The sequence below is a fragment of the Antechinus flavipes genome, chromosome 4, assembly GCF_016432865.1.
Source record: "Antechinus flavipes isolate AdamAnt ecotype Samford, QLD, Australia chromosome 4, AdamAnt_v2, whole genome shotgun sequence".
Lineage (NCBI taxonomy): Eukaryota > Metazoa > Chordata > Mammalia > Dasyuromorphia > Dasyuridae > Antechinus > Antechinus flavipes.
In genome coordinates this window covers 189,192,135-189,207,604 of record NC_067401.1, presented here as the reverse complement: position 1 = coordinate 189,207,604, position 15,470 = coordinate 189,192,135, and the positions used below count along the sequence as shown (strand labels likewise).

The following is a 15,470-nucleotide window of genomic DNA, read 5'->3' as shown; positions in this document are numbered from 1 at the left end:
CTTCAAACATAAATACATCTACCCTATAATGGGTAGAGGGGAAACTTGCTTTGCTGTGCCATTCTCTTATCAGCTTCTATTGATACATTCTTATCTTCCCATTTCCAAAGACTCTAACATCTGGCTTGTGCCCTTCCTGTCTTTATCTAGTACCCTCCACTGTCAATGACATTTTCATGATCCTAATTCTCTATTTCTCAATATTTGATAAGACTTTAAAACTTTTTCCCTTTACTTCTGTTTCTAGTAGTCAATATCTTCTAATTTATCTTTTCCCGATTCCTCTACTTCTTCCTGATTCTGAAATAAACTGCTCATTTCTAGATCCAATCCATAGATTTAGCATTTCTAAATTTCTCCCCAAACTGGCACCCCCTATTAACAGTACTTATTGATGACTCCCTTACACTTTGCCCCTACAGCCAGTCTTCTAAAAGTCTTCTTTATCCCTCTGCTCAATGAAATTTCAATGTTCCTTAAACTTAGATGCTACATAAACATTAGTTGTTACTGTAAAAGGTTTCCCGTTTCATGTCCTTAAAATGCTACATTCATTCATGATTAGCCAATTCCTAACGCAAATTTCTTATCCCTCTAATATGATTTACAAGTCAAAATAAATCCAAACTCCTTAGCCAGCAATGAATACCCTTTTCAGCACCTTCTTGCAACACTTCTTTATCCCAGCCAAATTAGTTTTCTCAATAATTTCCCTTAAACACTTTGCAATTTTCTATCTTAAAATTTTTGTTCAGCCATTCCTAAATTGAACAGATGTCTTTGTTCTTCTTACCCTTCAAAAGCTACTTCCTCACATTATGTAGCACACATGTAACACTACATGTAAGCACATGTAGCTTACTGGATCAATATGATTCTCCCCGTTACCTAACTTTTCTGGGCCTGCTTTCTCAAAAGGAAAATGAGGGGCTTTGGACTAGAGGTCTCCAAGATCCCTTCAAGTCTCAAGTGATGAACCTATAAGATTAAAACTCTCTCTCTTCTGTATTCCTATGGTTTATACATGCCCATACCATTCATCTGACACTCAATTCTTAGGGACATTTCATTTCTCATGCTGTCAAGATGAATGTTTTGTACACAAGTTCTTGTCTGTTGAACTAACAGATAAATCATATTAAAGTGACAAGAGGAAAGATATTGCATATTTCTTCCAGTACTATGAAGATGTTATATGATCAATACTGTTGGCTCAGAAGAGCAGATTTTCTTGGTTGTAAAGAGATCTTGTTCCAGGTGTTATTCTAAGTTCTGGCCACAGGAGGGCAGCATGTGTCTTGATAAAGCCTAGTAATGTTCTCAATACCCGTAGCCCCATAAATAAAGATAGGTAATGGCAATTCACTCTCCTTTATTCCCTCCCCTGGCAAACTGACAAAAGTTCGGCAGCATTCCTTCCCTGCCCCACAAATCCATAAATAACAAGACAATGTAGACACTAGCACCAAATAGGCTCCACCCTATCTAAAGACCATGATCCCTGCGATCCCTATTTGCATCATCTGTGGAATGTAGCTGGAGATTCTTGTCAAATTTCTGTATGTGAATCAAATATATCACCCCTCAGAGTAGTGTTGGCAGTTGAACCAAAACTATTGTGCCTATAACTTGAGTTTCTATAAATTTTAAGTACCAATTAGACCAAATCTTGTTGTTGACTGGGGGAAGTGGCAGAACATCAGAGACTTAGGGAAGAGAGTAGCTCAAGCTCCTAGTGCACAGACCCTATTCTATATCAGATGGATTAAATAGGCCATCAGGTAAGGTGGTGGTGCAAAACTTATTGGAATCAAAATATCAGACTTGGAGGCTGAAAAGTTTCCTTATCTATGTTATCAGTTCAATGATACATCATGGCATCAATAGTTTTTCCAACTCTACTGTAAAATAAAGCCAGTACTTCCATCTGAAGAAGGTTCCTAGTCTGTCTGGGCACACCAGGCAAAGCCTCAGCTCCAGATGTCTTGCTGGTTGTGGCACTGGTTGAGGATAAGCCCTTATCTTGCAAATGGCGAGAGGGAAGGGAAAAGGTACTCAAAGGTGCAGTCAGGACACATGCCTAAATTATCTTGAAGAGTGTACAGGAGGAAACCTCACTCCCTAGGTCGATTCACCATGACTTCACCCAGGGCCTCCAGCACCTCCCTCTTGTAGTCCTCGAAGTCACCATCAATTTGGCTAACACTCTGTTCCTCTACCACCCAAAGTTGGCAGTTGGTCTCTGTGATTAGCCGGGCATCATGACTGACGACAATTACAGCTTTTGAAGAAGGTGAAAGAGGGGAAAAAAAAAAATTAGGACAATGCAAGAGAAAAGTTAGATCCCAATGGCAAACAGGAGGTAGAAGGCAGGACATTTGAAAGGAATTTGCTAAAGAAGGGGAAGTAGAGTTGTACTAAGTAGACTTACCACCCTTATATTCATTGATGGCCTCTCCCAAAGCATCAATAGACTCTATATCCAAGTTGTTGGTTGGTTCATCCTGTGAGAGAAGCGAGAGGATTTCATGGTTTGGTACTCCTAACTTCTATGCATTCCTTTTTCTCCTGTTTTTTGGCCCCCTTCCTATCTATATAGTTTACTTACCAGTATGAGGACATCTGGTTCCCGACAGGCCAGCTCAGCAAACACTACTCGGGCTTTCTGTCCACCTGGGGCAGGAAAAAATGGGAGATAGAGAGGGTAACCCCGTCATTATCCTCAGAATTGTCTGTCATCTTAAACATCTGGTTTCTCTACAGTATTCGGATTACGTAAATCAGGTTTGTCATGGCCCTTCCCTTAGGAGGTACCTGAGAGTTTGCAGATCTGGATGGTATGGGCATGGCTCTCCAAACCAAATCGACCTAAACACTTTCTGGCATCTTGATAAGGTAAGTTGAAGCCCCGTTGTAAATATTCAGTGGCTGTCTCTTCCATGCGTAGTTGTTCTGCATACTGCTGATTGAAGAAGCCAATTTTCTACCACAGGAAAAAAATAGTCAGAAAGGAACAATATTTCTCCCACCAACCTCTGTAGTTCTGGGCCTCCAGAACCAACTTACCAGTCGGTGGTTCTTTCTCATCTCCCCTTGAGTCTGCACAGAAAAGGAGAACAAAGTGATTAAGATGGAGAAGACAACAATGAAGATATTAAGGAGATATGAAGCTCAAAAAAGTGAGATGACATTTCCAGGATCCTAACCTGGAAGAGAGTCCAGACCTTCTAAATCCTAGATTGGGCTCTAATCCACTACACTAATCATTTTTTAAAATTGCTTTTTACCTTTTTTTAAGTTATGAATTTAAATACCACAAAACAGCAAATCCTGAATACAGAGAACTATGAAACCATGAATCTAGTTCATTTACTTTTTAGAAAATGATATTATAGGAAATAAGAGGATTTAGGAAAATATGGTTTAGACTTATGAAGATGCTGTCAAACTTCAGAGAAACAGATTATAGGAGAAAATAAACATAATACAGTTTTACATATGTATATGTATGAGTGTATGTTTATGCATGTGTGTATATGTATATATGTTTATAGAAATCTATATGTATATACATGGTACACATACTACCTCCATGCTTACTTGTAGTCTTCTTTAGTGTAGGTGGATGAAAGAGGGGAAAAAGTAAAAATTCCACAGTGGAGTAGGAAAAAAAGCAAAGAAAAGTTGGGCTCCTTTAAAACAATGTGTAGTATTTATTATATAGGTTTTCATGAAATAGAAATTTATTATTTTACATTGAATCCTCTTTATGTGGTCTGCTGTGTACATGGAAATGTTTTTTCTTTTCATTTTGTATTTAAATTTTAAAATTAAAAAAAAGGATATTAATAAACTGCACACCTAAGTTTTAAAAACCATTCTGCTTTTCATCATTTTTTGTGAACATTCTTCTATGCATTTTTAAATGTTTCCACAGCACTTATTTTGGTTATCACTCTTCTTAGCGCCCTCCTCCACCAAAAAAAACCCTTTTTACCATTAAATACAGAAGGGGAGAACTTTATAACAAATATACAGTCTACCCAGGGGTCATGTCTAAACATGAATCTTGCTGAACCTTGAGTCCCTCACCCCTCTGAGTCAGAAGGTACTTTCATCATGGGTCCCTTTGAAGATTAGGATGGTCATTCCTTTGTAAAGTTTTTCTTACACATCCTTAAGTTCTCACTAAATTTTTGGTTGAACTCACCTGTAAATGTTTCCAAATCTTCCCTGCACTTTCTTAGCTGTATAATTCAAGGTAATGGGATTATATATAAATGTAATTTGTTTTCTATGTATTTTACTATTAGGATTTGTTATGGGATCTAATTAGTGATAAAAAAGGAAAGAAAACGAGGATTAAAAAAAAAAACCCACCAAACTGTCTTTATCTAAGAATGCTGTTGAGAGAAAGGAAAGGAGATAAATGACTCATTGGTTCAGAAGAAAGCGCTTAAGGTCAGAGATGATCTGGTCATTAATGACAAAAAAGAATATATAATGTTCAGTAGCATTATACACATAGTTGTACAAGAAAACTAGCAAGTAACTAAAGCTTATGCTCCTCAATAAGAAATTAACAATTTCCCCTATGCAAAGAATATGAAAAGTTCTCAAAAAGAAAACTTCCCAATTAACAACCAAATAATAATAATAAATGTAAATAAAATGTAATAAATAATAAATGTAAATAGCTCTCAGGTTTTACCTCATACCCTGCAAATTGACAAAAAAGATAAATATAGGAACTTCCTTATACTAGCCAAAATATTTACAGCAACATATGTTGTGAAAACAAAGAATTGTTAAGCTCTCTATGAATTAATGCAGAGTGAAAAAGAGTTTTAAAAAACCAACAAACATGACTACAATAAGGTAAATAGAAAACTATTAACAAAAAAGTCAAAGTTTCAAAATGAAAAACAAGCATGGCTCAAAAAGAGGAAATGAGAAGAGACCATACAAATGTTTTATATCATTTTATATGTATTTTCAAATTTTTTCAATGTATTGCTTCAGTTATGCTAATTTTTCTTCTTTTTCTTTCCTCTTTTTTTTTAAACTCTATTACAGGATAGCTCTCAGAAAGGGAGGAGAAAGGATACGTAGGGGGACACTATGGAGATGTAAAAAACTGAATAAAAAACATGTCTACTCATTTTGTTTGTATCGATCTCTAGGGAAAATGGGATGAATTAATATACATTTAGAGTAGGGAGTTATTATAAGACTTGCTCAGGGCAAGCAAACAAATGAATGGGAGAATAAATCATGGTTTCACACACTGTACATTTCTAAGATTAGTTTATGTATGCTACAGCAGCTATTTCTGAGAAGAGGAAGCATATTTCTAGAATAACAGAACAGGGGATAGGCATCAGAACCAAGTTTATTACAGCCTTTAAATTAAAGGGCCAGGCATTTCCCATTTCTCAGATAGGGCCATCTCTCTCCAGTTAAAGTAAGCTCTTCTAAGGAATATTAGGAGGAGAGGGTTTACCCTATCAGTTAAAACTCAAGATACAGGGATGTGAGTGATAGTGCACAGTACTCATACGTTAGTTAGGGAGGGGGAGGGAAAAACTATTATTAAATCACACTTAAGTGAAACAAAATGAAGATTATGGTGGCAGTGGAAGGATACTTAGCCCTAAGCAAACAGTATCTATTAGTAAAAAAATTTTTCCTAGAAAGATCTTATGTTTAGAAAAAATAACCACCAAAACTGGTACATTTTCTGTGTGTGAGGACAGGAATATGGGGTTGGATTTGGCCTTTCAAAAGCTATGCATCATCCAGTAGCAGAGAACTCTGGGAAGACAGATTCCTGTTCACATGGGAAAAGATGGTCAAGATGCCAAGTCCTCTCCAGTCTACATCCTCATTTATTTCAAGGTAAATCCTAAAATTTCACATACTAATTATATAATCAAGTCATACTTAACTCCCTCAGTTTTCTCCCTTAAATACTAAAAATTGTAAATAAAGGATTAGGCCAATATGAGGATGGTATCCCCAAACTTACTGGAGTCAGCTTTCCTGTGAGCAGAAGCAGCAATGTACTCTTTCCCACACCATTGGGCCCTACAATACAGACTGAAAAAAACAAACACAAAAAAACAAATCCCTAGGGTAGTCTTCCTTTATTTCCCACTTCCATTTACCCACAACCTTAGCAATTCATGTCTTTCTACTCACTCCTTGAATCCATGTCAATTCCAAAGTCCAGGTTCTTGAAGAGTGGCTTCTGTCCTTCATAGCTAAATGTTACACCTAGGAAAAAAAAGGGGGAGAGCCCAATGATCCTCACCAAGCTCCTTGGCCTACAAAAACAACGAATCAGCCTTATCTTGAGGCAAATTCTTGAGCAAGTAAAATGATCTAATCAAGAATTGTTTTGCTACTCTGGAACTTTGCCCAAAGGGTTATAAAACTCTGCATACTCTTTGACCCAGCAGTGCCATTAGAGGGTCTATATCCAAAGGAAATCTTAAAGGAGGCAAAGGACGTACACGTGCAAAAATGTTTGTAGCAGCTCTTTTTGGGGTAGCAAAGAATTGGAAAAGGAGTAGATGCCCATTGACTGGGGAATGGCTGAACAAGCTGTGGTACGTGAAAGTAATGGAATATTACTGTGCTATTAAAAATGATGCACAAGCTGATAATTGAAAAGTCTGGAAAGATTTACATGAAAAGCCATGGAAAGATGCTGAGGGAAACAAGCAGAAACAAGGAATACATTGTACACAATAACAGCAAGAATGTGTGATGACCAACTATGAAAAGCTTGGTTCTTAGTGGTTCAGTGATCTGAAGCAATAGACTTTGGACAGAAAATGCCATCTGCAATCAGAAAAATATCTAAGGAGACTGAATGTAAATCAACACATTTTATGTTCTTTTTTTTTTAATCACTCATTGTTTGTTCCTTTTGCTCTGATGTTTCTCTCTCAACATGGTTCATAAAGCAATGTGTATTAAGCATAAACTTAACAATAATTTTTTTTTTTTTTTTGCTAACTGGATTTCTTTGTTACAAGGAAAGAACCTTTTTGGGGAGAACTGAATAAAAGGAACAATGGTGTAAAAAACCAAAAGCACAAAGAAGGCAAAACAAAAAGGTAAAATGGCACTGGGAAAGGAAAAGGACTGGTGGGGATAGAAGCAGTCAGGAAGGTTTAGGGGTATGTGTAACCTATAGTCCTGCCCTATAAACTCTCCACTAACCATGCAGTCCCAGCACAGGGGGGCTGAGTGGTGGGGGGTCAGGGAAAGTGAATCGCACAGTGTATTCCTTTGGTCGCTTCAAAAGCTCAGGTGCCTCTTGGGCCTCCTCATCTTGGTTTTTCCGACGGCATTTCTGCTGCTTCCGGGTAAGGGCCTCCTTTGTTTGCTTCTCCTGAGAAGATTGGGAATGGAGGTTCAAGTATCATGCACGGATCAATCTACAGAGATCTGGGCCATATCTTCTCACCCCACCATAGGATAGAATCGTATGTTCATCAAGGATCCCCGCTCCTTAAAGGAAAACTCCCTAGTCAAGATTTTTCAACAAAACATGCTAGTTCCAAAAGCCTAGTGTGTCATCTTGCTCTGCCCCTGCATCTCACCGCCTGCTTGGTGGACTTGCCCCCAGCCTTGAGCTCTTTCAGCTTCTTCTCCTGCTTCTCATATTGCTTCAAAAGCTCTTTCTGCTTCTGCTGGTACATCTTTTTAAAGGTCACTATGACAGGAATGGAAAGCAATAATCAGCAATTGCTCTATAGGGGTCAGCAGAAAGATCCTTTAAGTGTTGGCAGTTATGTCACTATTATGCCTTCTTCTCCATCCCCTTTAATGTTAGAAGCTCTCAGGCATATGCTCCCCTCATTCCCTACTTACTATAGTTGCCTCTATAGTAATGGAGTCTTTGGGCATCCAGATGGATAATGTCAGTACAAACGTCATCTAGAAAGCCCTGGTCATGGGATACAATAAGTAGTGTCTTCCGCCAGCCCTGAAGATAGCTTTGTTGGAGACAAAACAAAAATAAAAACAAAACAAAGATGTAGGGTAACTCATCAAACTTCAAATTAAAGAGGAAAGAGCTAAAGGGAAGACAATAGGAAAAGGGAAAATTTGGGAGTATCATAAAAAGCCTTTGTTGTGGGAAAATATTAGAAGTAAAGAGATGCCTGAGATCTGGGAAAAGAATTTATCAATGTATCATAGTAAAGGACTCAAAGAATAGTACTAGGATACTCACTTGTTGAGCCAGATAACAGCATTGAGGTCTAAGTGGTTGGTGGGCTCATCCAACATTAGCAGTGTAGGCTCCATAAAAAGTGCCCTATAAAATGGAGTGGATCAGAGATTTGAGAGGAAAAAAAGGGCTCTTTTACACCCTGAGTGATTAGAAAGTCCTATCTTCAGTTGTCTTATCAAAAATAGAATAAAATTTAGGAACTCAACTATTCAAAAAAACTGAGTAGGAAATAAGATATTTTTTGTAACACATCTAGATGGTTCTTGGAGATGACAGAAAATAAATGAGAAAAGGACACTGTGGAGTCGTTGTAGACTAACTCTACCTTGCTAAAGAGACTCGCATACGCCAGCCCCCAGAAAACTTCTGTGTGGGTCGATTTTGCATCTCAGGATCAAAACCCAGACCAGCAAGAATCCGTCGCGCTTTAGCCTCTGCTGCAGCAGCTCCCATGGCACGAAGTTCTTCATATACCTGGAATATGGATAGGATGACAATGATGATCCTAAAAACTGAGCAGCTTAATGGATTTGCTATCCACATGACTTACTCTATATCTAGGCAGTCCTAAATCATACCAACTCCTCTCATCTTCCCTGTAGTTCCTCAAACTCAAATATTCTTCCTTAGACACCATTCTTTATGTTTGGTCTCCCCCTATCAGAATGTATTCTCCTTGAAGGCAGGAATTCTTTAATTCCAATGTTTCTTTATCAGTATTAAGACACATAATAAGCACTTCCATTCATTCATTTCTTCATTAACATAACCCCATCAAGAGCCTCCGAGACCCTGAATGCTGCCTTCCTATGTCCTGTACAACTCTCTGCTGGACCTTATCCCCTATATATATATGTCCTTTACCTTTTCAAGTCTCTCTGCTGCAGCATCATCTCCCTGCTCCAGCCTACCCTGGAGTTTCTTCTCCTCCTCTAGCAACTTTAGCCGCTTAGTGTCAGCACGAAGTACAGCCTGCACAGCTGGAGTTTCATCTGCTACCACCTCTGGTGGGGAGAAGGGTTGTGGTTTTTGGATTGAAAACCAGAAGAAAAAACTTCTTTCATCAGCAACACCTCTCCCCCCACCTCCAACAAACACACACATGCCCTTTTCTTCCCTCCTATGCCTACTCTTGATTTGCTCCCTCTAAAGGGCTCTCTAGGCTTTTTCTTAGTTTGGCTTAGGTCTTCCCACATGTTTCTCTTAGTACATATGGATTTCCTTTCTTCCAAATTCCTATCAATTCTTCCTCCTTTCCCTCCCTCACTTATATCAGGGCATTATCTTCTTACTACCCACACAGTCACTGTCTTTATTCCTCCATATAGTCCACCCTTCTCACTTTCAAATTATCTCATCCTGGCTGCCCTTCCCAAAACTACTTTCCTTCCTACCTTGCTCACAAAGCAACACATCTATGTTGGGAGGGATGCTAAGAGCTCGATTGGCAATGTGTTTGAGCAGCGTTGTCTTGCCCTTACTGAGAAAAAAAGAGCAGTCAGAACAAGACTTATGACCCAAACCCTTCTATCTGTGACCCTTCCCTCTCCTCACCCGTTGGGTCCCACGAGCCCATAACGGCGGCCAGCCACAATGTACAGGTCTGCATTGACAAAGAGTTCCTTGCCATGGGCTGAGATGCTAAACTTCTCCAGCTTGGAACAGATGAAAATAGAAGAGAAAATACTGTCATTACCTTCCTTCCAATGAAAACTCTACCACACCTTTTACAGAGTATTAACTTTTTCTTTGACCTCTGAAGTCCCCAATGTTTTCAATAGCAAAGTCAATCTATATGTTCCATACCTTCTAGAATTATCTGATTTAAACCTTAAATGTTCTCTCTCCCATCATACAACCTACTCAAAATTAAGTCTTTTCCCATCATTTTCTGCTTCAGATCCCACACCTTGATATCAGAGGCATTCTCCAGCATGGCCTGGCGGGAAGACACTTCAGCCTGGGATACTGAAAAATCATTTTCGGCAGCATTGGCTGCCTTCAGTGTGGCTACTTGCCTTTCATATTCCATCTACAGACAGAGAAAAGAATGGATTTAGATATACTCTAATCCCATCCCATTCCACATGCCCAGCTATGCAACCCTAGTGATGCAGCACGATTAACTTCTTCAACTAGATCTTATATAACCCCTTCCCCCGCCCCACCCCAAGCTTTTAGGGTTTTTTTCTTCCTAACCTCGCCAATCACAGTTTCTTACCATAATTATTTCAGGGATTGATGTGTTAAGGTGTTCCATGTCTCCCTGACCCTCCACCCCCTTTCTTCCTAACCTGTTTTTTCAGCTTCTTTTTCTCCTTTTTGCTGAGGTGAGCATAGGGATCATCTGCCTTGGCTTCACCCTCTTCTTCTTCATCCCCTTCTCCTTCCTCCTCTGAGCCCTGTGGAAATAGATGAAAAATAAGAAACCAAAGTTTTCCTTCCAGGACTCAATTTTCATGGTCTTCTGCCCAGTCATGATCCTACTTGTCTCAAGGACCTAGAAATCTGATACTCAGCTCTCTCCCTAACACCATCTCACAATTGGTGTATGTTGCAATTTAATTCAACAACTAGCGTGTACATAATGTAAAGAAAAACAACACTCAAGAAGCTTATATTTTTCTGGTTAATAAAACAAAAACATAAAAGAAGTAAATTTGGAGAGGGAGAAGATAACTAGGCACAAAGGGGATCAAAAAAGACTTCAAAGAAACAGACTGTCTAGTATCACCTGGAATAGAACCCCAAAAATAAGTGGTTTCTTCACATATCTTTACTTTTATCAACTTCTAACCAAAGGGAGGGAAAGATGAAATTGATATCACATAACTGCAATGTAACATCTGATACCCAACATGTAGGTACAGAGTAAATTAAGAGAAAAAGGATAAATTAATGGATTGTAAATCCTATAAATCATAGGACCTTTATATCCTGAGCTGAAGGAATGTTAGAGATCAAGTCAAACCCTCTCATTTTACAGATGAGGTAACTGAGGTGTGGAAAGGTGAAGTGATTGCTCAAGTAAACATAGGTGGCAAGTAAAAGAAAAAAGATTTTGAATTTAGGTTCTCTGGTTTCAAACTGAGTCTTTTATATTATGCCACAATATCCCCTGATATCTCTTAAAATGAAAATCTGTGTCATCCTAAGGATCCAGTTCCCTAATCCTCTTTCACCAATGCCCTCTTTCCTTCTTGAAACACTTGGATATCTGGTTTTTCAACTCCATACCTGTTCCTCTTTCTTAAGTTTATCCTTCTCCCATCTGGAAAGCTCCTTCTCTTTGGATATTTCTCCTTTCTCTTCATCATCCAAAGCATCAAATTTATTCTGGGGCTGATAGACAAAGTACAGTAATCTCAGCAGGTGAAATTCCTATTGCTATTCTTACCATCACTTCCAAAGGATTTTCCTTACCTTCACTTTCCCTTTTGACTTTTCTTCCTTTCCCCTTTTGACCTTCTGCTCAGGCAGCTGCTCTTGGGAAACAGCCTGAGAATGGTAAAGATTTGGTTGCAGAATGCCAACGACTGTATAAATTCTATAGTAATATTAACATCAATAGTAGCAACTACTGACATTTCCAAAGTCTCTAATAAGAGGGAGAGATAAAAGAACTAGGAGACAGCTTTCTGACCCAGAAGTTTCAAGACTAGTTGCACTAGGCAGAAACTTAGGCCACGAGTAAAAAAAAAAAATCAGGCAGGAACACAAGTACAAAGTCTACATGAATGCAGAGAGAGCTGACCCCAATCTAACGTAACAAAGGAAAAGGTTTTTTGAGAAACAAGTCCTAAAAGATAGTAGATATGGATTCTAGGGCAGAAACACAAAAACACAGATTTATACCTAGAAGTTACCTCAGAAGTGACCTAGTTTCTTATTTTGCATAGAAGAAAACGAAGGCCCAAAGAAAAATGATTTGCTCAAAACCCAAACACATTGTAAATGACAGACACAGGATTTGAATTTAGGTCCTCTGACTCTAAAGTTAGTGCTCTTTCCATTGTACTTCTCTATTAAAGTTAGAACTCCAGCCATAGAGAAAGGGATAATTAAGATGGAAGCTAAGGGAGATATTTCAGAAATAGTGAAAAATGAAGTACAAAAAAATCAGGATGTTGGTAAATAGCAGGCTTTGCGTGTTGTTATGAATTTAGATTTTACTGAAAAACAGTTACTGAACTAGAAAGTAACATGGTTAAAAATAGTATTTGAGAAAGACAGTTTTGGCCAAACAGACTAAAACAAGAACTTTTAAAAAAAAGCAGGCATTATAGCAATACTAATGGGAGAGGTTAGACTATTACACTTGACAAAAAAGAGACAAAGGTTAAGAATTTTATGAACCTAAACTAGGCACAATTCAACACTGTATATATTCCTACCCACCTTATTAATTCGATTTTTCTCTGGTTTGGCGGGTTTTGACAATTGTTCTTCCTCCTCTTCTTCCTCACTCTGGTCCTGTATCAGGGCAGCAAATACATTACCACCCTAAGGAAGGAAAGAGTACAAGTGAGAAAATGAAACCCATAACTTAGCTCTTATGTGAGAATTCTATCTACCTACCACATAGGGCTACTCACCTTAGCTTTCTTCCCACCTCTAGGTACTGGGACAGGAACTGAAATGACAGAAGGAAGGAAAGTGGGAAAGAGAAACAAATGCTTGACTTGGCAATTTCCGAAAAGAAATCTGACTGATTTATCTTACTCTTTTTGGGATATCTTGGGATATAATCTATTTAAGATTCCCACTTTCCTTACCTTCATCTTCTTCATCACTGGCTGGAACAGAGAGTTTCTTGAGCCTTTCCATAAGTTCCTTCTCTTCCCCATCATCATCATCAATATCTTTCTTTCGTCGCGCTTTTCGGCTATCTCTTTTTTTCTTCTGCTGTTGCTGCTGCTAAAGGTATGAGGGAATAGTCAAATAAATTCCAGACCCTCTATCAAATAATTCCATAACTATCAATATGAACATTCATTGGTATGGACAAAGGACCTTTGACATCTTTAGTTCTAAAGATCTTATTGTAACATACCTGCTGCTGTTCTTTTTCTTTCATTACCTTCACTTCCTCTTCTTCCCCTGCATGCTTTTCCTCTACAGCCAATTCCTCAAAAAACTAAGAAATAAAAACATATGAGGGGAATTTGAATTAAAATTATAGCCAAAAGTGGTTCAATCAAATTGTACATACCCCATTCCTCTTTCCCTTCTTTCCTTCTTGTGTTGTCCCTTGCCCTTCCACATTGTTATTTACTTCATAAGGCTTTGTCAACAATGCCAGTTACCATCTCTATTTTTCCTCCTAGTCCCCAACTTTCTCACCGTCTTTTTGGTCTTCTTGTCCTTCTTTCCTTTCTTGACAACCTTATCTGGAGGAAAAAGTAAACAATGCCCTTATCTTTCCATCTTTAAATCTTGGAGATGCCCATAGTTCCTTGTTAAAAGTTTCCTGAGCTCAGCAAATATTTATTTTCCTCTTAGAACTGAACCTTAGAGACTCCGGAAAAGAAAACTTCCAATTTAGCCTAATCTCATGATCCTTCACCCTTATCATTTCTCAGGGTTACAACTAGAGCTTCCCCTATTTTTCGGTGATACTTATGATGCCATCTAGGCCATATACTTTCTTTTTCCTTTCCCTTAATGGCCTTATTTTACAGATCCTGAAGCTCAGGAAAATTAAGTGATCTGTCCATGATCACACAACTAGTAAATATTCCAAGCAACTAAACTACGGTTTTGGGGATACAAAACCTGGTGTTTTTGGCCTAAAGATCTATATTTCATGTAGAGTGCAGGGAGTGAAACTGAAATCCTGTCCTTTCTTGGCTTGCAATTGTTTGGAGAGAAATTGTCTCCACAATAGGGAGCATTGAAAAGGGATCACAAAGGAAAGGGAATACCAATTTTCCCATCCATATCTTTCTATACTTACACTCTTTTGATATATTCCCACCTCTCAAATACTGCTCAAGTCACTACCCGCTGATGGCACCCTAAATTTTCGGAATCCGAGAACCCTCTTTCCATGCTTCCAAGCAGGGAAGCTTCCAAGATTGCGCATGCGCCGTTTCCCCTCATCTCCGGTTCCGACAGGTGCTAAGCTAGGATTCTGCCTCGCGACTATTTCTCGCCCCACCCCCCTCTCCGTCGGATGCGTGCCATTCCAGGGTTCCCGTGGTCTCGCCCTCTAACAATCCGTCTTGCTTTCTCACCTGCAGGGCTCGCGTTCTCTCGATCCCCAATCCACTCTGGCTCCGGTGGCTGCTGCTTCACTGCCTTCGGCATCTCGGCGACAGTTAAGACTATTCCGAGTGTTGCTAGCTTCACTTCCGTTTCCGGTGGCTGGCCGGGGGAGGAAGGTGGGCTAAATAATCTGCGGGATTCTATAGGATAAAAGCGAAGCAACCCGGATGCATATCTGCTCTCTGTCAAGCACGTGACAGACCATCTCTGCTCTGAAAAAAATGAGGAAAAGCGGAAGCCGCAAAGAGGAGTCCTAGCTTTTACGAGTTCCGGTCAGTGTCGTCAAATATGAGTCATGAGCTATAGCTGGTCCTTTCAACTAATAAAGATGAATAAAACGCCACGCCTTTCTAAGGGGAAGCACAAATCAAATTTCAGGAGCACCTCATTACAACTTGGAATTGGAAGCCAAGATATGTTGGGCACTCTTGAGGCCAGAGGGAGCGTCCTGGGTGAAGGGAGAGATCTTTCTTCCAAGTAATTGCGATAGCATAATGGGGGGATAGCATGGGGCAGTGGCAAGGGCACTCAGTTCATCTTGTGTCATAGGTCTAGGAATCAGGTTTTGATTCCTGGCTCTGCCAGGAATTAAGTGACATTAAATTCAGGGCCTTTTTTTCCTTTTCTCTAAAAAGCTGGGTGATGTGTGTGTGTGAGAGAACAAACTAGGAAAATCTTCCTATTTAAACTATTTCCACTCATATGAGTGTTCCAAATCACTATTGATCAGAGAAATGCAAATTAAGACAACTCTGAGAAACCACTACACACCTGTAGTGTTTGGCTAAGATGACAGGAAAAGATAATAATTAATGTTGGAGGGGATACGGGAAAACTGGAACACTAATGCATTGTTGGTGGAGTTGTGAACGAATCCAACCATTCTGGAGAGCAATCTGGTATTATGTCCCAAAAGTTATCAAACTGTGCATACCCTTTGATCCAGCAGTGCTAT

The 15,470-nt window shown here is 39.1% G+C and overlaps 1 protein-coding gene across 4 annotated transcripts; it reads right to left on the bottom strand.

The window, feature by feature from the left end:
• Positions 1-1,355: 1,355 nt before the first annotated feature.
• Positions 1,356-14,626, bottom strand: ABCF1 (ATP binding cassette subfamily F member 1). Of its 4 annotated transcripts, none has more exons than XM_051996144.1 (25): positions 14,485-14,626; positions 13,592-13,638; positions 13,302-13,385; positions 13,024-13,162; positions 12,844-12,881; positions 12,647-12,751; positions 11,672-11,746; positions 11,486-11,590; positions 10,543-10,650; positions 10,158-10,280; positions 9,803-9,903; positions 9,643-9,728; positions 9,113-9,252; positions 8,574-8,722; positions 8,249-8,332; positions 7,885-8,009; positions 7,614-7,726; positions 7,231-7,402; positions 6,202-6,276; positions 6,029-6,099; positions 3,067-3,099; positions 2,815-2,983; positions 2,609-2,673; positions 2,432-2,504; positions 1,356-2,281 (listed from the first exon to the last, which is right to left on the bottom strand). In XM_051996144.1, the coding sequence occupies exons 1-25, from the start codon at positions 14,555-14,557 to the stop codon at positions 2,115-2,117; spliced, it is 2,520 nt and encodes an 839-aa protein (XP_051852104.1). In that variant the 5' UTR covers positions 14,558-14,626; the 3' UTR covers positions 1,356-2,114. The 4 variants fall into 4 exon arrangements, with proteins under 4 accessions (XP_051852104.1, XP_051852103.1, XP_051852106.1 ...); XM_051996143.1 differs by having other exon boundaries at positions 13,024-13,165; positions 14,485-14,624; XM_051996146.1 differs by lacking the exon at positions 13,592-13,638 and having other exon boundaries at positions 14,485-14,601.
• Positions 14,627-15,470: the final 844 nt, after the last annotated feature.

What these genes read in the sequence shown, in the direction of transcription:
- ABCF1 (XM_051996143.1), bottom strand. Translation starts at nt 14,557, where the DNA reads ATGCCGAAGGCAGTGAAGCAGCAGCCACCGGAGCCAGAGTGGATTGGG. An exon ending in AGAAAAATCGAATTAATAAG is followed by an intron (nt 11,747 to 12,646) that starts GTGGGTAGGAAT and finishes TACCATTCTCAG; the next exon opens with GCTGTTTCCCAAGAGCAGCT. An exon ending in GCAAGTCCACCAAGCAGGCG is followed by an intron (nt 7,403 to 7,613) that starts GTGAGATGCAGG and finishes CAATCTTCTCAG; the next exon opens with GAGAAGCAAACAAAGGAGGC.